A 25081-nucleotide genomic window follows, 5' to 3' on the forward strand; every position below is an offset into this window, starting at 1 on the left:
TGGAAACCCAGGAACACCGTGGGATAGTGGGAAACGTAATTTCGATCTCTTTGTATGTCTTGACATGTGAAGAAATTGACAATAAAGCAGACTTTGAACATCACGTTGTTGGGCAGTGAATGCATGTAGGCTTAACTAGATTGTGGTGGATCAATCATATTGCCTTCTTAAATCGTAAAATTAATGTGATGAGTGGGGGAGTACTACACACACACACACACACACACACAGTCCCAGGGTTTTAGGCCCTCTGATTATTTCTGCAGGAAAATTAGCTGGTTTACTGAAGGTCTTTTACATATCAACATGTGACAATCACAATGGCAAATATAGCTGCAAGCAGCAATGTGGGCGCCTAGCAGTGCGCTATAGCAGGAATGGCGTTGCCATGGCATGAGCAAACACTCACAGCAAGTTTGATTGCAATTGGATAAAGAATAACTGAGAAATAAGCTCATTTAATTTGTTACAGTGCCCCTAGAGGCCAAATTACACCAATGTCCTTGTGCGTTCTCACAATCAGCTACCATGTCCCTGGACTTAATATACCAAAGAGTTGCTGAGATGTGAGCTCACTTTCATTATTACAGCACCTCTAGAGGCCAAATGAGACCACTTTCCTTGCATGTCCTCACAATCAGCTACTTTGTCCCTGTATTAAGTTTGGACTTCATACATCAAAGCATTGCTGAGATACAAGCTCACTTCCTGTATTGCAGTGCCCCCTATAGAGGTAAAAAATTATGATGCCAATTTCCTATTGCGTCCCCACAATCAGGTACCAAGTCTCTATACCAAGTTTTGGACTTCGTACATCAAAGCGTTGCTGAGATACAAGCTCACTTCCTGTATTGCAGCGCCCCCTATAGAGGCCAAATAATGCCAATTTCATAGTGAGTCCTCACAATCATGTACCAAATCCTCTTGCGCCCTCTGCAGGAATGTGGGCGCCATACCTCAGGGCGCCACGCTGACCGTCAACACTAACCCCAACGTGAGCATCAAGTCGGAGCCCGTGTCCCCCAACCGGGACCGCAGCACGCCCTCGTCCTTGTCCTCCGCAGGCGGTCAGGGGCTGGCGGCAGCCGGGGCGGGTGGAGGCGCAGTAGTACTGCGCACCGGTACCAAAGGCTTGCGCTCCAGGCAGTCTCTGAACAGGGACAAGTTGGCCTCCAGCAGACACCAGCGACTCCTCACAAAGTCCTGACTGAGGACAAGAAGCACTTTCTGAGATTTCTGAATGCAGTTTGACTTTGGAGAAAGTGGGTGTGGACGATGCCATCACTTATCTTCTACACAGGACACATTCCCACCTAGATAAGGGGAAAAGTGCTGTGAGAATCATGTTCTTTGATTTCTCAAGTGCTTTTAACACCATCCAGCCCCTCAGATTGGGAGACAAGCTCTTGCAGATGGGTGTGGACGCTCACCTGGTAACCTGGATTACAGATTACCTGACCGAGCGAACACAGTTCGTCAGACTGAAGAACTGTCTCTCTGACACTGTGATCTGCAGCACCGGAGCGCCACAGGGAACTGTGCTCTCTCCAGTCCTGTTCACCCTGTACACATCTGACTTCTGCTACAACACCGAGTCATGCCACATGCAGAAGTTTTCTGATGATACTGCAATTGTGGGGTGTATCAGGAACGGGCAGGAGGAGGAGTACAGGAGCCTGGTGGAGGACTTTGTGCAATGGTGCAAACTCAATCATCTTCAACTACATACTTCAAAGACCAAGGAGATGGTGGTGGATTTCCGCAGGTCTAAGCCCACTCTGCTACCAGTCCACATTGATGGGGTCAATGTGGAGATGGTTAGCACCTACAAGTATCTGGGTCTCCACCTGGACAATAAACTGGACTGGTCAGCCAACACTGATGCACTCTACAAGAAAGGGCAGAGTAGGCTGTACTTCCTGAGGAGGCTGCGGTCCTTCGATGTGTGCAGTAAGCTCCTCAGGATGTTTTACCAGTCTGTTGTTGCCAGCGTCCTCTTCTATGCAGTAGTGTGTTGGGGAGGAAGCACAAGGAAGAAGGACGCGGGGCGAATTGACAGGCTGGTAAGGAAAGCTGGCTCTGTAGTGGGAGGTGAACTGGAGTACATCACTTCACTATCTGACAAAAGGACCCTGAACAAACTGATCAACATCTTGGACAATGAGTGTCACCCACTCCACACCACAATTGTTAAGCAGAAGAGCCTGATCAGCTGGAGACTTCGCTCACTGCCTTGCACAACGGACAGACTGAGGAAGTCATTTGTCCCCAGGGCCATTGAACTGTTCAATGCCTCACTTAAGGGAAGAGGAGAGATAGACTTCTCGGCATAGTCTGTCTGCCTCTTCACCCCCTCCATGTTTGGATACTGTCTGTCCACTAGCCACTTGTACCACTGTCTTTATGCCTCACTGTTTGCGTGCTTATTTAGCACATTTGCACATATGCATAACCCCCTCCTCCATGCCACAGCCGAACTGTGGACACACTTATACTTTTTCTTAATAGTTCAATATATAGATATATAGACTTTACTTTACTTACTTCTGCATTGTTGCACTGTTGCACTGTTGGTCTTACTCATTTGCACTATCACCATGACCACTATCACCATTGCACTACCACTGTGTCACTCATTCACACAGAGCACCTTACCATACCTTACTATGTACAGTAAATCACAGGATCAGTCCCTGCCTCAGTCATTGCCATTGCAAGTGCCTCTGATTGATTAATCACCACTATGTGGATACTGTTTTTAGAATTGATTTAGATTAAGTATTAGTATTATTTGTATTTTTGTAAATTGTATTTTAGTATATTTTTATATATTGTATTAAGTGTCAGTTAGTATAATTTGTATTTTAGTATATTTAGCATATTCTTTATCTTGTACTGTCCTTACTATATTGCTTAGTTGTGTTTTTATATACTTTAATTACTCTTTCTGCTGTTAGAGAATGTGTTTGTGTTGTATGTATGCTGCTGAGACCTTGAATTTCCCCTGCATGGGGATCAATAAAGTATCTATCTATCTATCTATCTATCTATCTATCTATGTTCTCCAGGATGCTGCAGCCAGGAACAAAGTCTCTCTCATGGTAGCAGGTCAGTAGACCACACTGAGGAGATTCTAGCCAGGTAATGAGTCTTTGTGTCCATGGCGAATCACAGCTGCTGTAGCTGATAAAGGCATGAAAGTGATCTCTGTCTGTCAGCTCTGGGGGTGATGGACGGTCACCTAAAGTACACAGTGGCGGAGTGATGAACTGAGCTTCCCCCTCATCTGAGACTATGTCCATCCTGGAAGAAAAACAAAACAGTTTCGGCCATTAACAGTATCGTTTTCACTTTCAGTAGGCCTAATGCCTGATAGAGATTAAGGGTGGAGTCGAATCTTAATACAGTAGTAGTAAAAGCACAAATGGTCTTTATAGGTGCAGTCAGCAATTTTGCATGACGTTATGTTTGATTGTGTTTATATTTATATTTAAACATCAACATTATGCACTTAATACACTGCTCAAATTAAAGGAACACTTTGAAAACACATCAGATCTCAATGGGGAAAAAATGATGCTGGATACTATACTGATATGCACAGGGTAATGTGTACAGGGTAAAGGATGGCACATTATTTTTTGGTAATGAAAATGATCAACCTACAGAGGGCTGAATTCAAAGACCCCCACGAAAATCAGTAAAAAAAGTGAAAAAATGATGCAACAGGCTAGTCCATTTTGCCTAAATTTCATTGCAGCAACTCAAAATGGTACTCAGTAGTTCGTATGGACCCCACATGCTTGACAATGAGACGACGGATGGTGTCCTGGGGGTCTGCTCCCAGATGTTGAGCTCCCATCATTGAGCTCCTTGACAGTCTGTGGTGCAACCTGCCGGTGTTGGATGGACCAAAACAGAATGTCTAAGAGGTGTTCTACTGGATTTAAGCCAGGGCAGTGTGGGGGACAGTCAATGCTATCAATTCCTTCATCCTCCAGGAACTGCAGTGCCTGCACACTCTCGCCACATGTGGCCGGCCATTGTTGTGCACCAGGGGGAACCCAGGGGCCTCTGCACCAGTACAGGGTCAGACAACGGGTCTGAAGATTCATCCCGATACCTACGAGCAGTGAGGGTGCCGTTGACTTGCCCATAGAGGTCTGTGCGTCCCTCCAAGGGTATGCCTCCCCAGACCATCACTGACCCACCACCAAATCGGTCATGCTGAATGATGTTGCAAGGAGCATAACGTTCTCCACAACATCTCCAGACCCTTTCACGTCTGTCACATGTGCTCAGGGTGAACCTGCTCTCATCTGTTAAAAGCACAGGGCGCCAATGGCGGACTTGCCAATTTTGTATTCTAGATTGCATTACGCATGCTCCGCACGCTGCGCTGCACGCTCTATTTCAGCGCTTGTTTGTTGCTAAAGGAGGAGGACGCACAACTGAAACCGCCACAACTGAAACCCGTGGCCATATTTGCAAGAAATGTTTCTGTACATAGGCAGCTTCTGTGAAGCTGAACACTCCGCTACCTGCCTCAGCGGCCTGTGAAAGGCTATTTAGCATCGCAAGACTTGTCTTCAGGAAATAATATTGAGGTCCCCACGGTCGAGGAAAAAATATTGACATTTGTCACGTTAGTCTATCTTTTAGGACACGTTCCGCATTCTGTGCATGACACCAATGCAATGCCTCTGCATGGGTTGTAGCCTACGTGAGGGAGTTCTCCCCTCCCAAAAAGAGTTGGTTGGGTCCATATAGCCCGTCTTTTCCAAAAAGTTTTCTCAAATACGGATAGTTGAGCCGGCCCTACAGTAGACACAAGCGTCAGGAAGGATGGATGGTAGAAAGAGGCCAGGAGAGACTGAGCAGCAGATCAACCAGTCGACCACTGAAAATGATGAGCCTGAAATTAGTGATGAGGAGGCAATGACTACAGGGACAAGTAGAGAGGATAAATTAGTTATTTAATGTAAGAAAGAGCAATAACCCTACATGATGAATCTATATGCCTTGTTTGCTCAGAAGAGGGTGTAGTAAATCACCAAACAAACAACCCACCTCTTAGAGTTTATGTTTCCTATAATATTGACCAAAGATTTTGTGACTGACACGTTTTGACATACTTATAAGATGTAAATGTTTTAACTCATGGTAACAGAGTTACAAATGTTCCTATTGTTAAAACAAGATTTAATTGTGTAAATTGTTTCCATCGTGTATTTATTAGTAATAGTATGTTTTATCATAAGGAAAGGAAAAAAAAACACAAAGTAGATGTACTGCATAGCGGTACACAATATTACCAGTGCTCAGTGGACAGAATTTCATGAAACTTGGCATGCACCCAGAGGCTTTCAGTGTGACCATACACATTTAGTTTGGTGCTGTTCAGAACACCTCAGCGGAAGAAAGAATTCTGTGACTTTGCTGTAACTAATGAATGTGTGCTGTAACACATGTAGTAACGGATTACATGTAATCTGGATTATGTAATCAGATTACAAAAATCAAGTAACTATAATCAGCCCAGATTACAATAGAAAAATTGTGTCATCAGATTACAGTTACATTGTTGGGATTACCTGATTACATTTTATCATGCAAACAATGCAACTTTTTTATGATAGCCTAGCTATCTTTTAATTTGGGCTTGCCGGTTTGATCCCCGAGCAGTAGAAAAAATGTGGGCGGGAAAGTGGTTGAGCACTGCTCTCCCATGCCCACATCCACGGCTGAAGTGCCCTTTAGTAAGGCACCTAACCCCTCACTGATCCCTGAGCGCCGCTGTAGCAGACAGCTCACTGCTCCGGGTTGGTGTGTGCTTCACCTCACTGTGTGCTCATTGTGTGCTTCATCACACTGTGTGTTCACTGTGTGCTTCACTAATTCACGGATTGGGAGACCAAATTTCCCTCACGGGATCAAAAGAGTATCTTACCTACTTATTTACTATTGGGGCAGGTCTCTCGGCACACTGCCTGATCTTTTCTTCCTAATCTTAATGTATAGCCTCTTGTTTTAGTGTTACCGTTTACTTTGAGAGGTCTCTGACTTTATTATTGCACTGTTGTACTGATTACCTCTTGATTAATCACCCACTATGTGGATACTGTTTTTAGAATTGATTTAGATTAAGTGTTAATTTGTATTTTAGTATATTCTTTATCTTCTACTGTCCTTTTTGCTTAGTTGTGTTTTTCTGTATGCAACTGAGACCCTTGAATTTCCCCTTGGGGATCAATAAAGTATCTATCTATCTACAGTATCTATCTAGCCTATCTATCTACCTATCTATCTGTCACATGCAGTGTGCAGTAACTACAATTGAATGTGTGCTGTAACACATTGAGTATTACTAATACTCAATGTGTTATGCATTAAATCAAGTGCATGGCTGATACATTTTGGGCTGTATCTACCATGAAGGGAAAACATAATTAAACCACCTAAACCATATGGTCTGAAAGCGATACCTCAAGATATGGGTTTTGACATTTCCCACCCTCCATGACTTTGATGACCATGCATAAAAGGGTATAGGTCAATCAGGTGTAGGCCTATGCTTCAGCTTCATCTGTAAATCCCAGATGTCCATCATGCATTTTTGTGTTATAGACACACATAGCTATCAGAAAATAACAATAAAGCTCACTGCTCCGGGTTGGTGTGTGCTTCACCTCACTGTGTGCTCATTGTGTGCTTCACACTGTGTGTTCACTGTGGGCTTCACTAATTCACGGATTGGGAGACCAAATTTCCCTCACGGGATCAAAAGAGTATCTGAAAATAACAATAAAGTTGGGTGGCCTCAGTTGGCACCGATAGGAATCCTCACTGGGTGGGTAGCCTACACGTTCATTTCCCAAGGCAGTTGTAGTACTCGACTCCGCCTCTTGCAGTGAACAGGAAGGCCGAGAAGCGAACCGTTTCAACCGAGCTCAGGCAAGGAGCGTTTTTCTCGCGAGGAAGGGCGCCATTATCGGAATCCCTACAAACAACACGAGAATTCATCATTCACACGGTAATATAACCCAATCTGACACAGTACATATCTCGAGAGGTTGAAGCGGTGTGTGCAACCTACTCGAAGTTGGTGTTGGCTTGAGGATACAAATGGCAGAATCTTCCTCAATCGAATTGAACTTGATAGCCTTGTTAGGGACAACGCTACTTCAAACGAGGCCTAGAAACATTTGCTAGCTTGCTTACCTCTTTACATTAACATTAGTGCTTGCAAGCCCTAGTTGCTAATGTTAGCCGAGTAGTGCTATGCTAGCTAGCATAGCATATGTCCCAGCTACCACGGAAAACATGAGTCATTTTGGCATTGGAACAAACTGCCCAAATACCTCAACAACAAAACGTGTAGCCTGTAAATGTCGGTTAAAGACAAATATGGTCTGATATTCACCCGATGATGGATTAACTTGTATGAACGACGACACTGCTCGCTAAATGTTAGGGAGAATGCTATGTTAGCACGGTAAACAGAAAACTAACATTGTTTTCATGGCAGCTAAAGAGCTTCAATTGCAGCACTGTTAAAGGAGCGGCGATGCACCATAAGCAATTCAGTAACTTCATGACGAAATGCGCTTTTAATTTAATAATTAAACTGAACTAGCTATTAGTGTTTAGCATTAAAACGTGACTTGGCGTCATAACATTTCATGTCAGACTTCTTAGCCGATAACGTTAAGTTGGCTAACGTTAACCCGCTAACTTATGTGTTATGACAAGGACAAGTAGCTAATCATTCAAGTTATTGCACATAGTTTAACAGCAATGACAACTCATTTTTTCCTAATTTATGAGATTAACGTTACGTACATACCAAGTTAACCTTTATCATGTTAGAATAAAAGGGGTCGTTTGCAAGATAGCTGCTGCTAACTAGCAAAGATGTGCTGCCTGAAAATGATGTCCCCTGAGCATTACATTGCACCTTTCTCTTAACCCTCAATAAATTCTGATTTTGCACACCATGTCATTTGCTGTCATTTTTAGCAACACATCGTTGTGAGAATAGTTTAATTTACATTTGGCATCTTACTTTTTCAGTGAGCTGTCTTGAATTTCCCCTTGGGGATCAATAAAGTATATATATATATATATATATATATATATATATATATATATATCCATCTATCTAGGTTTGAGTCTTAAAAGCACACGTCTTTGTAGTTGTCTCCATAATGTAACCTTATGCCTTCTTTGGTTTGACTGATTGTCAGGGTAAGAATATTTTGTTATGTAATCTCCTACTAGCCTGGTATGATTTCTAATTAATTTAATTAGTCAGTTAGAAAAAGTGTGAGTACATTCAATGGCATCATTGAAACCCCTATTCAGTACATCAAGTTGCTAATTATAATAGGCTATTGGATGATGAACAAGAAAATCTGGGATCCACACACCTAATATCAACATTGTCATACAAGTTTGTTGTAGGCAGTCTTTTATTTCTGTGGAGCAGAACCACCATGGGTATGACTTAAAAAGGTCATCAGTATTGGTTTTCTTGTAGGTCTGCATGATGGCAGAGCACGACTTGGTGGAGATGGTCCAGATAGCTGTGGAGGATCTGGGACAGGAGGACCAATCAGGTAAGATAGATAGATAGATAACTTTATTAATCTCCAAAGGGAAATTATGGTGTTACAGCAGCAATTGATATCAACATTTATCACACACATACCACAACTCAAAAATAAATACATTTTGGATATGAACGTAGTCTCTGTGCAGTTGATTGTAAACTGAGCCTGGTCTCTCAATATGATTCTCCTTTCCCGGCACAAGGGGGAGTCGTTGTAAATTGTTATAGCTGTGGACAGGAATGACTTTCTATTAGGGCCCTTATTGCAACAAAGTTGAAGCGGCATCCAGCTGAAAACATTCTGTTCTCTGATCAGTTGTTCATGCAGCGGATGTTAGGTGTGTATAATGCTAAGCAGTTTTTGCAACATCCCTCTCTCAACAACCAACTCTAGGGCCAGCTCTTTTAATCAGCCTGTTTAGTTTGTTGGTGTCGTTTGCTCTGATGCTGCTGGCCCAACAGCTGGCTGCAAAGAAAATTGCGCTAGAAACAGCAGACTGGTAAAACATGCTGCTGCATACATTAACAGGCCTAAGCCTCCTCAGGGAATAATGTCTGCTCTGTACCTTCCTGTATACCGCCACAGCATTTCATTTCCAGTCCAATTTGTCATCAAGGTGTACACCCAGGTATTTGTAGTTTTCCGCTACCTCCACCTCTCCACCATGATGGAAAAGTTGATGGTGTTCAACTTTACCTTGGTCCTCCTAAAGTTGTGAGATCATACTCGGTCTTCCCATTCTTAACACACCCCACAACTGCAGAGTCATCAGAGTATTTCTGCAGATGACATGTTGCAGAGTTGTGCTGAAAGTCTGAAGTGTATAGTATAAAGAGGACTGTAAGATATATCTTCGGTCACTGGTGCCACTTTCTTTAATTTTCTTTCAGGTTGTGTTGGCATTTTCTCCTTTTAAAACCCCATACATGTGTCTAAATCAAATGGTTATTGATATGATGTGTGCTGTCATGGTCCACAGATGTTCTAGAGAACCATGAGGACGGAGAGGGAAAACCGGACAGGAAGCGTGCAAGGGTGGACATTTCCAGCCAGGATACCTCTCTGAAGGTACTCTTCACTCTCACAGGAAGAATATGATATCCAGAACACTATTTGCATAAAAACCCTGAAGCACGAGATCCAAAGGTGAAAGTAATGAAGGTTAATTTTTTGTGGAGCTGTGACAGATAGCCGAAGAACGCAAACACATCACACTTTCCCCCTATTCATGTACTCCATCTCTACAGTCCTTGCTGTTCGCCATGAACCAGTCCATTTGCCAGAGACTTGATTCCATGGAGGCCAAGCTGCAGGTGCTGGAGGCTACTTGTCGGGCCCTGGAGGAGAAGTTGGACTCGGTAGTGAACAAGAACCAGGGACCCATTCAGGTGCCCATGGTGGCTGGCTCACCTCTAGGAGCCACACAGACTTGGAATAAAGTGCGCTGGTGAGTGACGAGTAGATAGTGTTTTATTGTTAGGCAGTGTCTAAAATGTTTTTTTCCCCCGTATTTTTTTTTATTAGCGGCTCCGTTTGCAGCATCACATAAAATACACAGAACTAAAACTACATAATATGCAGTTAATCACACATTACAATCACAGCAAACTAAAAAGAAAAATAATTTCACAGTATATTTTATCTTGATTTAAAGTATTTTTATGATAGATTTTTATGATAAACTGGTGTACAAAAGACTGCTTCAGTCTGATCCTATTAAGTTGAGGGGCCACATATCTGTGGTTTGAGTGAAGTTGATGTCTGGTTCTCCGTGGAGGTGGGAAGTGGACTTCATGGACTGGTGTGTCTCTGTTTAACTGTGAGGTCAGAACAATCCATCTATACTGGGGCGCATTTCCCAAAACCATAGTTGCTAACTAAGTTAGCAACTTTGTTGGTTGCAATGCAATTTCCCATTGCCAACCATCTAAGTTGCTAACAGGTTAGCAACTATGGTTTTGGGAAACGCACTCTGAATAGTAACTTTTGGTATGCACTACTATGCAGACAGACAGACAGGCAGACGGGGCTTGTACATATAATGGTTTGAATGTGTTTTACAGAACTTTCCTACTGCCTCATGTATTACTGTAGGTGCTGACACACACAGAGTGGGTCAGAAAAGATCCAAATGCTCATTTGTAGCTTGTAAATGTGATTGTGTGATCACACACAGAGTGGGTCAGAAAAGATCCAAATGCTCATTTCTAGCTTGTAAATGTGATGGTGTGATCACACACAGAGTGGGTCAGAAAAGATCCAAATGCTCATTTGTAGCTTGTAAATGTGATTGTGTGATCACACACAGAGTGGGTCAGAAAAGATCCAAAAGCTCATTTGTAGCTTGTAAATGTGATTGTGTGATCACACACAGAGTGGGTCAGAAAAGATCCAAAAGCTCATTTGTAGCTTGTAAATGTGATTGTGTGATCACACACAGAGTGGGTCAGAAAAGATCCAAAAGCTCATTTGTAGCTTGTAAATGTGATTGTGTGATCACACACAGAGTGGGTCAGAAAAGATCCAAAAGCTCATTTGTAGCTTGTAAATGTGATTGTGTGATCACACACAGAGTGGGTCAGAAAAGATCCAAAAGCTCATTTGTAGCTTGTAAATGTGATGGTGTGATCACACACAGAGTGGGTCAGAAAAGATCCAAAAGCTCATATGTAGCTTGTAAATGTGATTGTGTGATCACACACAGAGTGGGTCAGAAAAGATCCAAACGCTCATTTGTAGCTTGTAAATGTGATGGTGTGATCACACACAGAGTGGGTCAGAAAAGATCCAAACGCTCATTTGTAGCTTGTAAATGTGATGGTGTGATCACACACAGAGTGGGTCAGAAAAGATCCAAACGCTCATTTGTAGCTTGTAAATGTGATGGTGTGATCATTTGTGTCTGTCTCTGTGTGTTTCCTCAGTGTGGTGCCACAGACCAATGTCATTGTAAGCGGCGAGAACAAGCCAAAGGCCCAGGAAGAGACCAATACTCGTGCCTCTGAGTCTCTGGAGAACCTCCTGAGCAAGTGAGGGCCTGGTGTAACACACACACACACACACACACACACACACACACACACACACACACACACACACACACACACACACACACACACACACAGTCTCTCTTGTCACTACAGCCAGAAAAACAATGTGCTACAGAACACTTCTTAAAGCCAGTCTTATAGGATGACCTTTGCTCCAAAACTACACTACCGGTCAAAAGGTTGGGGTCACTTGGACATTTCTATTCCACTCCATTATAGACAGAATACCAGCTGAGATCAGTTGCATTGTTTTTTTAATCAGGGCAGCAGTTTTCAGATTACATTATGTGCTTACTTAATTGCAAAACAGTTATCAACTGTTGTAGAAAGAAATAGCTGATCTTTAATGCAATATCTACAGTACATTGCCCATTATCAGCAAAAAGGCTAACTGAGAAAACATTTGAGAATCCTTTTGCAATTATTTAAGCACATAATGTAATCTGAAAACTGCTGCCCTGATCAAAAAAACAATGCAACTGAGCTCAGCTGGTATTTTGTCTATAATGGAGTGGAATGGGCATTTCTAAGTGACCCCAAACATTTGACCGGTAGTGTATGTTGTGTAGAATTATAAACTCTTAATTATGCCATTTAACATGTAAAACATTGGCCATTAAATCGAATGACTAAAGATGGTGTTTCTGGCTGAAGGTGTTAGTGTTAATAGTATGCTGAGAAGAGTCATTGAGGCTGACATTGTGATCAATCTTAGCTCACTGAGGCAAGGACCCATACCGTCGTCAACAGCCGCAGTTTAGTCCTCTGTGTGTGTGTGTCCGTGTGTGTGTGTGTGTGTGTGTCCGTGTGTGTGTGTGTGTGTGTGTGTGTGTCCGTGTGTGTGTGTCCGTGTGTGTGTGTGTGTGTGTGTCCGTGTGTGGATGTAAGCATTGCATGTGTCAATATGTTGTTGTTGTGGTGGCAGCACGGTGGGGGGACGGCGACAGAACACCATTCTGGTGAAGGTTCCAGCACACGAGGAGAGCCAGGACGAGCAGGAGAGTGGCTCTGAGACCAGCGACTCCACGCCCGGACCGGGCTCGGCGCAGAACCACAACAACGTCACCCTCATCACCCTCAACTCTGAAGGTGAGAGCTTTAGGGGTAATGTGTATGTCTCTTGTGTTTTTATGTTTAAATGGATGCTGGAACACTGTAATTTCCCTACTAGGATGAAATAAGGCATATATACATTAATACAAATATATTTCCATGCAGAATTGGCTTATCTCTGGGTATTAGCGTTACTGTTTGCTTGAGAAACCCAACTATGTTGTAAAGTTTTGTGTAGCGATGTTTGTGAGCGTTGTACCAGGCAGTATCAAGAAATGTGAATGACAGTTCTGCTGTCACGTTGGTTATTTGCTGTTCAAACTCTCCCAGTTGGTTGGCATCCTGGTGACACTGGTATCAGAGAGAAGTTTCAAGCGCCAGGGCCTGCTGAAATCGAAACTTTCATCTTTTCATCTTGCTCTCTCCTTTACCATGTTCTATTTATTCTTTCCTTCTTTCTTTCATTCTATCTTTTACTTATGTTTCGTTCGTTTGTTAGTTTGTTTTGAACATGTGTTTCATCTTTTTTTAAAAGCATTCTGTAGGCTACATGGGTATCCTGTGCTGTGCCTGTCTGTCTCTCTCAGTATACACCTGTCCCTATAGTCTGTATGAGAGAGAGAGAGAGAGAGAGAGAGAGAGTACTCTCAGACTCTGTTTGATACCTGCTTGAGTCCCATCTTGGACCCCTCTCCTCCTTAGTACAAAAAAAATTGTTGGCACCCTACTTTAGCGTGTGATGTATTTTTAACCCTGTGTCTTGGCAGTCAGACAACAGACCCAGTGTGTTGACTGTAAGCAGTGAAAGATGGCATTATTCAGGCCTGGCTTTGATGCAGTGGAACATATGGAGATGGAAGACAATGACCTGTCTACTAAATAGGATTTGCAAAGGGTCACAACAGTGTTTCAAGGTGTCGTGTTGAATTGGAATGAAAGCTGTCCTTTCAGGTTTGAACGCTTCATCTGGTCTTAATAGAGTCGACGAAACCAGTCCCTTTCATAAAACAGATTACAGATGGATTGGAAGAGATTCATGTTTTTAGCTGAAGGAAGGAATGTATTTAGTCAATAAACACAAAAAGTGGAATTGAAGGAAAATAAACAGTTTTCTGATTAGTGAGTTTTAGTTTGTTTGTTCAGATTTTCTTATAAGCAGACAGTTCAGGCTGATGGAATTTTCTTGTAGTACAGCATAGCGTTTCAACCCATTTGTCAACATTAACATGCAACTACACCCGATCACAACAAAGCACACATCAAACATGAAGCACAGAACACATATTACATACAGATGTACTTGGAGTGATGTCATTCAGGAACCAGATGTATGGGACCGGCTTAATGTAACATAATGCAATATTAATAAGCCAATGATTGCATTACACATTCCATAATATGATCCACTGTACCCTGTCTGTGTGCACGAAGTGGATGTTGTTGATGTTCTCTGAATCTCTAGGTTCAATGCATTTTCATTGCTGTAAGTGTAAGTTTATTTATTACAGTTGATCACAGTTAATCTATTTTACTCAGTCAGCTTATAACTGGGTCTGTGCCATCTGTGATCTTCTTAACATTATTTTGTTCTTGCATATATGTTCTTCTCCATCAAGTATTTTTGCTGTTATTATCTTGAAGATGATGCTTGTTTCTAAATTGTGAAATAAGACATTTGTAAACACTGTAGTTGTTTGCCATGTTGTCTGTTTTAAAGTGAAAACTTAATTGTGAGTTCCTTTATGCTTTGATAGTAGCACATTTTGTTAGATGCAGTGTTATTACTTTAGCTGCCACAAAATGTCCACACGATGCATGTGAAACAGTAAACATGTATGAGTAATTTGCAGACTCTTTAATCTGAGTGTAATTACAGTCAAAGGTCATTAATTTGAGAAATTGTACTGAACCTTTTGAACTTTGTTATCCTTAACAGTAACCAAAAGGTTGAAACGTTCTGTTTTCCAGGATAGTATTACTCAGATCCATCAGTTTTCTTTATGACTAAAGAGGCTGGAGCAGTTAATTCAATTATGCACTCTTTGTGTTTCTAAATAATGAACTTCTGCAAGGGTCACACATCTGTTACTGAGTCATGTTGGGAAGTAGGATGTCTTCATGCTCTGCAGTGGCCACATGGTGGCACTGTAGCTCCAAGTGTAAGGGGACATATGCTTCAACTGTTTCTCTGCTTGCTCCCCAAAGATCCCCAAAGATATTTAAAAAAAAAAACTGGAGAAACAGTTTTTCCATGATACTATAAAACCCTTAGCCACCACCAAAGCCATACTGTCTGGAAGTAAATGCCAAACCATTGCCAGGTTTTTTTTTTTCTGTGCCAAATTCCATGTGGAGCCAGTAGGCTCTTGGTTAGCAAGTTATTTGCACACATTGGGTCCAGATTTACTTAGAGCTTTGATGTGCAGACCGTCTTAGCGTCTCATTGGTGCACGACTCAGAGTGTGACCAATCGCGAGTCCTGATGCTGGTTTTTGCTTGCATGGAAACATTTTGCCTGCAAAGCCCGTAAATCATGCCAGTGGCCTTTGATGGTTCAGTCGGCTGGCTGCCTCTGAGGCACGCCCTCCTCTGGAGAGCCACAGGCCTTCGAACTCAAGTTTCATCTCGGAGTCGGTCTGTCGGACACTGTACTCATTCAGGTGTTGCAGCTGTAGGGTGGGTGAGCAGTGCTGTGATGCACTTGGCTGTCATGCCCCCAGGCTTCTACGCCAAACCCTGCCCTTTAAATGATTTAAACGTTTCATTTAAAACATATTGGATAAAGGTAGAAAAATTCAGGTCCAAAAAGTCATGTCATGCTTGATTTTGACCCACCCATGCACTGGCTGAACTGAGGTCTCCTTTAGAATGTGTTAGCCAGCAGGCAGACTTGGCTGTTCAGACAGCTGGAGGGAATTGCCTTGACTGACTCCAGCAGAAAGCATAGTGCTAGCATTATAAGGCTATGAATGGAATGTAGATAGCACTTGGCTTTCTCTCTTTTTTTTGTCCAGCATAACAAAATCTCACTTTGTTTGAACATTTCCCTTAACAATGGCTTGACTGCACCCCATAGATTATTATGAACCAGTAGAATGATGTTTAATCTCTTCTACTGAACCAATTACGCATGTGTCTGTAGTTAAACTTGTAAAACATCAAATTAGTATTGGTATCAAAAGTGATGGACTTAGACAAATTCACTGTATTCCACCCAAATCTTTACAGTGGTTTTGTCTAAGCTGACTTCTGAGGGAGAATCTGAGGGTCAGAAAATGGTACAAGCAAGGAGTGTTAATAATCTCTCTGCCCCCCCCAGAGGACTACCCCACCGGCACGTGGCTGGGGGACGAGAGCAACGCGGAGATGCGCGTGCGCTGCCCGATCTCGGCCGCCGACATGCTCCACATCAGCACCAACTGCCGCACGGCGGAGAAGATGGCGCTGACGCTGCTGGACTACCTGTTCCACCGTGAGGTGCAGGCCATGTCCAACCTCTCTGGCCAGGGCAAGCACGGCAAGAAGCAGCTGGACCCGCTCATGATCTACGGCATACGCTGTGAGGCCCACACCTCACCACACCACACCTCACCTCACCTCACCTCACCTCACCTCACCTCACCACACCAACACACACCACACCAACACACACCACATCTCACCACACCACACCACACCACACCACACCACACCACACCACACCACACCACACCACACCGCACCACACCACACCAACACACACCACACCACACCACACCTCACCTCACCAACACACACCACACACTCCTGCTCCTGTTCTATTGAAAGTCTGAGAGGGTTTGAAGAGGAGCTGTAATCAAGGATCTTTGGTTAAAATAAAAGTAGAGTAAAAGGGACTGGGATGTGGCAGTGTTATCCAAAGTGACATGGGGGATTCGGGGTTCGAACCCTGGCCAGCCGGTTGTCAGGTGGCGACGCTACCACCATGCTTTATTTTATTAGCATTAATAGCAACAAGCGATAAGCAACAAGTAATAATACATTTAGTTTTTTAAAGTCTTTGCTCTCTGCATCTGAGAGGGAGCATGTGGCAGATGGCCAGGTTTAGAATGTACTTTGAATACACTGATGCCTTTGTGTTCTGCCCCATATACTGCTTGGAGATTGACATTTACTAATAAGTTTAGAGGGGCACCTCAGAGAGAACTTGCAGAGACAGGCGGCCAGCACACGGAGGTGGATGAGATGATGGTGGTGGTGGCGCTATTGTACAAACATGCCTTAGTCCTTATAGGCCTCTCTTCAACATACTGTACTTAACCTCCTCCTGGTAAATGTATTGCCAGCGTGTGTTTAGTTTCTGACTCCAGGCCCAGGAGACCTTGTCTGCCAGAAGCTGGTGCTGAAGCAGGGTTTCACAGCAGCCAGACAGGAGCACACCTGATTGGATTCATTTGATCAACTGATCTTTAGTCTTCTCAGGGCTGATTGGCTTTGTCACCTGTACTGTACTGCTCTTGTGTAGTTTGAGTACAAATCTGCAGCTGCATATCTTTGCGTATAGGATGGTCCGCACCTCCTTCATGCTTTTCCCTGTTGCCCGCCGTCACATCTAGATGACCTCATGTGTGGATATCTCTGCTGCCTCTTTGACCTGCCTCTTCGGCCGTGTGGTCTTTGGACCTAACCTCATTTCCTGTTCCTTCCCACTTCCTCCTCCTGGGTCTCTCTCTGCAGAGCGTTGTCTCTGGGAACACATACTATAGATCCCCTCTTGGTCCTCCTCTATCAGCCTTCTACCACCTACACACACGGGCTCCCCTGTCCTGTATAGACCCTTTCAACAATAAAAACAAAAAAAATGCTTGAAAGTTCTATTTGGGCCCCAATCTACTTCCTCTGCATTAAGATAACATATGCAATGTAAAAAAGGAAGTCTTGTGGGGCCAACTATGATGCTGATAATGGAACTCTCTTGAAAGGGTCTATAGCACTGCTTCTTCCCCCTGTCCCCCGATCTTGATTACACTCACACACTCACACACATACAGTACAAACGCACACACATGTTGTACACACACGGAAGTATATACTCATCTACCTGACAGACACTTTGGCTCACACACACAAAGCCTCTCCTACTTTTTTGCTCTCTGTCCCTCTCTCACTTTCTTACATGCTAACACACACGCACACACACACACACACACACACACACACACACACACACACACACACACACACATGCACATATACACACATTTTTCAACTCACACTCTCTCTGCCTGACATGCATGCAAGCACACACTGTCCCTCCTTGACCTACACACACACACTTTCTCATACACTCTCTGGTCCACACACACACACCCTCACTTGTGATATCTCTGGCACACACACCCTGAGACACTCTGTTACTCTCTCTCCCACACTTGCACACTTTCTCTGGCCTACATGCACTCTTACACACACTTTCACTACATACACACACACACACACAGTCACCCCAAGGCCAACCCCTCCCAGTGCATGGCTCGAGAATGAGCTCAATAACAAACATGAGTCCCTCTCTCCCCAGGCAGGTTAGAACAACACTCACTCATCACCTCGCTTTAATGCGCAACACATTTCCGCACACGCTAAAGCCCTGCGACGGCACGCACGCGTAGGTCAGCAAGTGAGATCTGAGATGGATCGCCTTTGCGGAATCTAATGAAGGAGGCGCTGGTGCATCTCTTCTCACAACCCAGTTCGCCACGCCAGGCATGTCCTGTCACTCATGTTTGATTCTTGAATGCTGTCTGTCTGTCTGTCTGTCTCTCTGTGTGTGTGTGTGCAATACTGGTTGGATGTTGGGGTGACGGTGATAATAGTGCTCTCTGATTAGGCAGTTGAGGTCGCCGACGTACGGTGCAGGTGCCCCAGCCAGTTGCGCCACAGCTGGGGCCTGATGAGGCAGTTGTTGTACCTGTTTGAAGGAGACTGCCCCACTTCTCACCCACACTTAGACTATGCTCTCACTTCTTAGATCTTCAGGCGGACACTAGGGGTGTAAAGATTAACCGATATGTATCGGTATCCGTTTTTAATGTGTAAGATACGGCTACATCGATACGTGAAGCCCCGTATCGGAATAAAACTGAAATGAACCGGTCGTTATATCGATTTACTTGTTACGAATCGGTTCACAACCTTTTCTGCTCGCTCAGACTCTCATTTACGTTCCAAGCAGCACGTTCATCCCACGTCCGGTTTTGAAACTATACGTGGCACGGAATTGTGGGTAATGCAGTTCGTTTTTGGCTACGTTCATTGCCCAAAGTTGTCAAATGACCTTATTACCCATACATCTACTGCAACTTAAGCACGTGACAACTCGCACTCGGTCGTTTGTTTTACAGTTTTTACTCTTTTGTTTTTCAAAATCCAGCGCGAAATTAAACACTAAACAGCAACGATAGTCTGTAGAGTATAGCCTTACGTTTGATGAAGGAATTTCCTTAATGTTAAATAATAATTTGGCCTTTGCTAAAACGATGCACAAATTATTAGCCAATTATTTTGTTCATATTCACTCAGACTTGTAGCATTATAGGTTTCTGCATTAGGTCTACCGTTGGAACAGAATAAACCCAGAGAGTTCATTGATATGTAGGCCTATTTTATTCTTGTAGGCTATATGAGAAAAGGCCAAGAGTGTCTTAAGCACTGTTTTATTTTATTTCGGTATTGTCTTACCTCAACAAGGCTACAGCTCCATGAAAACAATTAGATATAACTCTATAAAAAATCTATAAAGTCTATAAAAAAAATATGTTGTATTTGGCTGCTGTGTTTGACTGAAATGTAGACTATTCTTTTTTCATTTCAATACAGTATATGAAACAAACCTCAGTTTAGATAATCATATTATTTTTTTTGCCTAATTGACAACCATGACCATGATAACTGATAATATAAAATTAATGTGCACCTTGAGCAAATGATAAAAAATCTTCAGAATGCTTTCCATTCTTGAACTCGAATTGCATCGAATCGCATCGCATCGAATCGTACTGAATCGTTTTTTATGAACATGTATCGTTTCTTGTATCGAATTGTGCCCATGTATCAAGATGCGAATTGTATCGTCTTTTACATGAGAGATTCACACCCCTAGCGGACACACACATTTACACATTGTCATTCTCTCACTCAGACACACACACACACACACACACACATACACACATACACCAGTGATACGCATTCGCCATTCACAAGTGACCCAAAGAGTCGCCCGATGCTGTAATTCAACCCATCCGCGACTCAAGCAACTAATGTTACTAGATAGACAATTCCAAAAGTTGATGCAAATTAACTTGTGTGTTCTTTAAAGGTGCTCTAAGCGATGCTGGGTAACGTCACTTCTGTCGACTTTCAAACAAAACAGAGAGTAGCTCGCTACTTCCTCCTCCTCCCTCCCGTGCTGCTCCCGTGCAATTGAAACTCTCCTAAACGCGCATCTCGTCTGTGATTTGCTGGAACAGTTTGTCATGTTTTTATGGGCTAGGTTTGCCCAGGTTGTTTTTGTTGCCGTTTTTGGAGCCTGGGCTGTTCACAGAGATCGTGCTTTTTTACAGTGTATTCAGGACACAGACAGCTAGCGGTTGGTTAGGTGGTGTTTGCAGTGAGTGACATAAAATGTTTTAGCCTAAAAAAACGTGTGGCATCGCTTAGAGCACCTTTAAGATTGATTGATAAAACTCTTAGATTGAGACAAGAGCAGAATGACCTCCTGTGTCACAACAGCGTAACTGACCTGGTACATTCATGACATCATTTGGAAAAACATGCAGCACAAACACAAAGCTTTCTCCCGAGGTCGACAAGATCATTAGGCTGGACAGCAGTTTGGCCTACAGGTAGCCTGTGGGGGGATTATGGAATTCTTTGGAAACAATGCAACAGTGTCAGCATTATTTTACTGGGCTACTTTATTGTGAAGTCCAGTGTCAAGATTAAAACAAGCTGCAGTAGGCCTATGGGTCTAGGATAGTCTATAATTTAATTACATTTGCTGCCAGGGCTAGTCTAGCAACTCTCCGTTGGCTTGTGAGCTCGAAAAATTAAACTTCTATCAGGCCAATCAAATCATCTATAGATTCGTTAGGCGGGCTTAACATAATGATTGATGGCAGAGTTGAAACGGTTTGGCTTGAATTCCCTGCTACTTAAAAACAGTAGAAGATGGATGTTGCTTTTGGCGAACAGTGTGACACGAGTTAAGCTTTTTTTAAGTTGCCAAAAGTTTGAACTAGCCAACTAGCTCCGCTGGTGGGAAAACGCATGGGACTCATAGCGCTGTCCTATTGCGTGCAGAGGGAATTTGAAAGACAATCGATTATCCCGCCCCTCGCGCTGAGCACTGCCAACGGTGAGTGCCCAGACCCTACATTTTAATGTGGATCTGGCTGGTCAGGCTAATTGATTTTAGCTTTTAGATGATATTTTACAAATATGCTAAAAATATTGTTATTGTTTCACCTTACATGCCCATAAATGTCCCGAACATGAATGACTCTGAGCACCTGCTTATTTCAAGTCAAGTCAAGTAAAGTTTATTTATATAGCGCATTTCATACACAGAGGTCATTCAATGTGCTTTACATAAACAAAAGCAAACGGCAATAGCAAATAAAAGCATACTGTAGGAGGGCAATAGTTAAAGGATAGTTTAAAAGCATACTGTAGGAGGTCAATAGTTAAAGGATAGTTTAAAAGCATACTGTAGGAGGTCAATAGTTAAAGGATAGTTTAAAAGCATACTGTAGGAGGTCAATAGTTAAAGGATAGTTTAAAAGCATACTGTAGGAGGTCAATAGTTAAAGGATAGTTTAAAAGCATACTGTAGGAGGGCAATAGTTAAAGGATAGTTTAAAAGCATACTGTAGGAGGTCAATAGTTAAAGGATAGTTTAAAAGCATACTGTAGGAGGTCAATAGTTAAAGGATAGTTTAAAAGCATACTGTAGGAGGTCAATAGTTAAAGGATAGTTTAAAAGCATACTGTAGGAGGTCAATAGTTAAAGTTTAAAAGGTAAAGATAATAATAAGAAAAGAAAACATAAAACGCACAAGGTAAAATCATTTTAAAAATAAAGAGTAATTAAAAAGACAAAATAAAAGAAACTCATCAGCCCACTCATTAACATGTACAGATCTTGTGTGCACACACGTATGCACTCAACCAGGAGTCACAATGAACTCATACATCAACTATTATGAAGAGTGATGCCTATGTTGTCCCCTCATGTAATCTCTATTCATATTTCACACCTGCCCCCCCCCCCCCCCCGCAAAGCTATATTAGCACTAATCCAAGCCGACAGCTTATTCATAAATCCAGCAGGCTGACGGGATAATGTTTATGGGCTATGAAAGCCCTTGAGTAAATGCATTTCAAACTGTGGAGAAAATGTGGATGAATAGGAGTGCAAACATGCTCACAGAGCTCATGGTTCATAGTCAGCCCTCAGTGTTTCCCACAGAATTGGATTCAATTTGTGGCGGTAGCTGACTTGGACAACGGGAGGGGAGCGGGGGGGGGGGTGGGGTTATTAAGATCGTCTTGGTAGTGTATAGGTCTAATTGAGTGCCTGTCACTTTAAGACGTTTGAGGGAACCCTTGCAATTGTAACACAGTTGAAAGGCTGCTGATGTGTGGATGCAATTCATAACTTTTTTTACATAGTTAAAATAAAGGTTCACGTACTTCTCCTTGGGACAAGCACTTTTGAATTTTGGAAAACACTTTTCCATTTACATCGGGATTTTGCAGTCAATAAAATGAGCCCTTCAACGAAATTGACAAGCATGCTAAATTCGACATCCAAACAGTATTCTAACGTTAGCTTTGAGATACTGCTTGATTTCATAACTTAACTTAGTTTAGTCTCTTCAATGTAGCCTACTATGTTGTGATAAGACCTTAGCAGAGTTCACTTCAATGCAGCAGTTTTGAACAAATTTGCGCAGCATGGTCACGATGCTAAGCGGATTTAATAGCAATTTAGCCAGACGTCTTCTATGCAATGCTTGTATGTGGCAACAACAATCCTTCAACAATCGTGAATATTTTGTTAAATGCACATGCAGAGGAGTGGCAGGGGCTACGAGAGAGAGCGGGGCGGGGCAAGGAAAGGCTGCGTGTGTAAAAAGCGCAGCTCAATGGCAATGCAAGGATTTTACCTTATATTTAATTTAAATTAAATTAAATTAAACCTAGAATATTAATCTGTGGCGGCCGATTTTTATTTAGTGGCGCCCCGTATCAATGTATGGGAAACACTGGCCCTGCTCGCACAGTTGTACATGCAAACATGCTCACAGAGCTCATGGTTCATAGTCAGCCCTGCTCGCACAGTTGTCTGCAGGTAGAGATAGTCGTCACGACTGGCAGACTGGGCTTGGTCTTTGTTTGATCCTGTAGTCTAAACTAAACTTCTTGGGTTCTGAAGTCTTTGTCAGACTCCTGCTCTATGGCATAGGTTGCGGAACGAAACACTCTTCGACTTCAATCTGAAAGCCAAATGTATTAAGTGTGTGTGTGTGTGTGTGTGTGTGTGTGTGTGTGTGTGTGGTTGAGTCAGACTGAAGAGGTTTGAGTGGAACATTAGTCTGCTTTGCATATGATGTAATGCCTTCACCCTCACACCCTTTGCTGATGTTTGTTAAGTGTCTCCATCGTGCAGGGTACTGCATATGAGGTGCTGTTTCCTTTTTGTTTTTATAACTGGGAACAGTTTCTGTGTCAGTAAATATTTAATTGAATATGTAACAGTTTGTTAGTGTAATAGAGTGTAGAATATGTAATTCAACCAACCACACTTTGCTGTGTGTGTGTGTGTGCTTGCATGTTTCTTAATCCCAGGCCACCTCTTCCACAAGTTTGCTATCACGGAGTCAGACTGGTACCGCATCAAGCAGAGCATCGACTCCAAGTGTCGCACGGCGTGGCGGAGGAAGCAGCGGGGCCAGAGCTTGGCAGTGAAGAGCTTCTCCCGTCGAACCCCCTCCTCACAGAACAATGGTAACTTAAGTACCCCTTACCACACTCCAGAAACACACACACACACACACACACTTTCCACTCATGATGCAACCTCAAATACACCAGCTCAGCATCGAACCTTTCATAGCATCTCTCCTCCTCTCTCTTTGCCAGCTTCTATTTAAAAGGCAGGATTTTGGAGAGGAGTGCGCGTCCATTAGAGTCCAACAGAGGCACAGGGAGAGATTGGGCGTGTGGAGGGGCTTTGAAAACCTTAATGACTGTTTACGTTTCAGTGGCAGCTCAAGATGGAGTTCCTTTCCAAATCAGGATGTGTGAGTGTTGCAGGGATGAGTGTGTACATTTGTCTTGGTTCGGTGTGTGTGTGTGTGTGTATGTGAGTGTTGTAGAGATGTGTGAGTGTGTGTGTGAGAGAGAGAGAGAGAGAGAGAGGTTGGATGCCACCCAGAGGAAAAGAAGCAGATGGTAACAATCTCCACACAGGAGCGCCTAACAACCTTAAGGGGTCAGTGATGACGGGGGCGTCAATGGTGCTGGTTCACTTGTGTGTGTGTGTGCGTGTGCGTGTGTGCGTGTGTGCGTGTGTGCGTGCGTGCGTGCGTGCGTGTGTGCGTGTGTGCGTGTGTGCGCGTGTGTGCGTGTGTGCGTGTGTGCGTGCGTGCGTGCGTGCGTGTGTGTGTGTGTGTGGGGTCATCAACAAGAGAGATGCCCCATTAATCCAGGCCCCTCTGCTCGTCGCTCTCTCCTCCTCTCGGGCTCTCCTGCATGTTGTTCTGGACGGTTGTTGGTTAATGGCGCGGGGAATGGCCCCATCAGCTCGGCCAGGGGGTTCCCTATTAGGACACGTCTGCCCCAGTGGGAGAGACAGCCAAAACACCCAGAGGAAATCGGTCGCTACGCTCATGATGGATGAGGAGGCTGTTTTTACGTCCCTGTGTGTGTTGTGTGTGTGTGTGTGTGTGTGTGTGTGTTTGTGTGTGTGTGAGGGTTGTGGGTACTGTAAGCTCAACTGGTAGCATTCAAAGCTGAAAATGCAACCCTCTTGGCGCCCCTTGTCCCAGGAGGGCTGATCTCTGTTGAGCTACACGTATGCCATGGCGGCTCTGTTCATTGTACTCAGGCATGTGCTCAGTGATGAATGAGATGATTTGGGTTTGCAGTACAGCAGCTAATATAACTGCCGTTGCCCTGCAAGCTCTCTTATCTTGTTATCGGAACAAAAGAAAATGCCTAGGCTGCTAACAGCTGAATGGCTGATAACAACTTAGTGGCTGCTATTAAGGCTGAATAAAAAAGGGCCCTTGTGTTCACAGCTGTGCTATGTTTTGTGTCACA

The 25081-nt window shown here is 43.4% G+C and overlaps 1 protein-coding gene across 1 annotated transcript in view; it reads left to right on the forward strand.

Annotated features, from left to right (window-relative positions):
• Nucleotides 1-6930: 6930 nt before the first annotated feature.
• Nucleotides 6931-25081, forward strand: part of banp (BTG3 associated nuclear protein) — a 58787-nt gene continuing 40636 nt past the window's right edge. Inside the window, exons 1-8 of the mRNA XM_076271287.1 lie at nucleotides 6931-7033; nucleotides 8540-8618; nucleotides 9592-9680; nucleotides 9860-10059; nucleotides 11537-11641; nucleotides 12588-12751; nucleotides 16035-16274; nucleotides 23606-23764. Of these exons, the coding sequence (XP_076127402.1) occupies nucleotides 8546-8618; nucleotides 9592-9680; nucleotides 9860-10059; nucleotides 11537-11641; nucleotides 12588-12751; nucleotides 16035-16274; nucleotides 23606-23764 (1030 nt within the window). The 5' untranslated portion in view covers nucleotides 6931-7033; nucleotides 8540-8545. The remainder of the gene's footprint in view (nucleotides 7034-8539; nucleotides 8619-9591; nucleotides 9681-9859; nucleotides 10060-11536; nucleotides 11642-12587; nucleotides 12752-16034; nucleotides 16275-23605; nucleotides 23765-25081) is intronic.

The sequence above is a fragment of the Alosa pseudoharengus genome, unplaced genomic scaffold (assembly GCF_046254945.1).
Source record: "Alosa pseudoharengus isolate Yale_2024_CS ecotype anadromous, Long Island Sound unplaced genomic scaffold, YU_APseudo_1.1 YU_APseudo_1.1_scf_10, whole genome shotgun sequence".
Taxonomy (NCBI): domain Eukaryota; kingdom Metazoa; phylum Chordata; class Actinopteri; order Clupeiformes; family Clupeidae; genus Alosa; species Alosa pseudoharengus.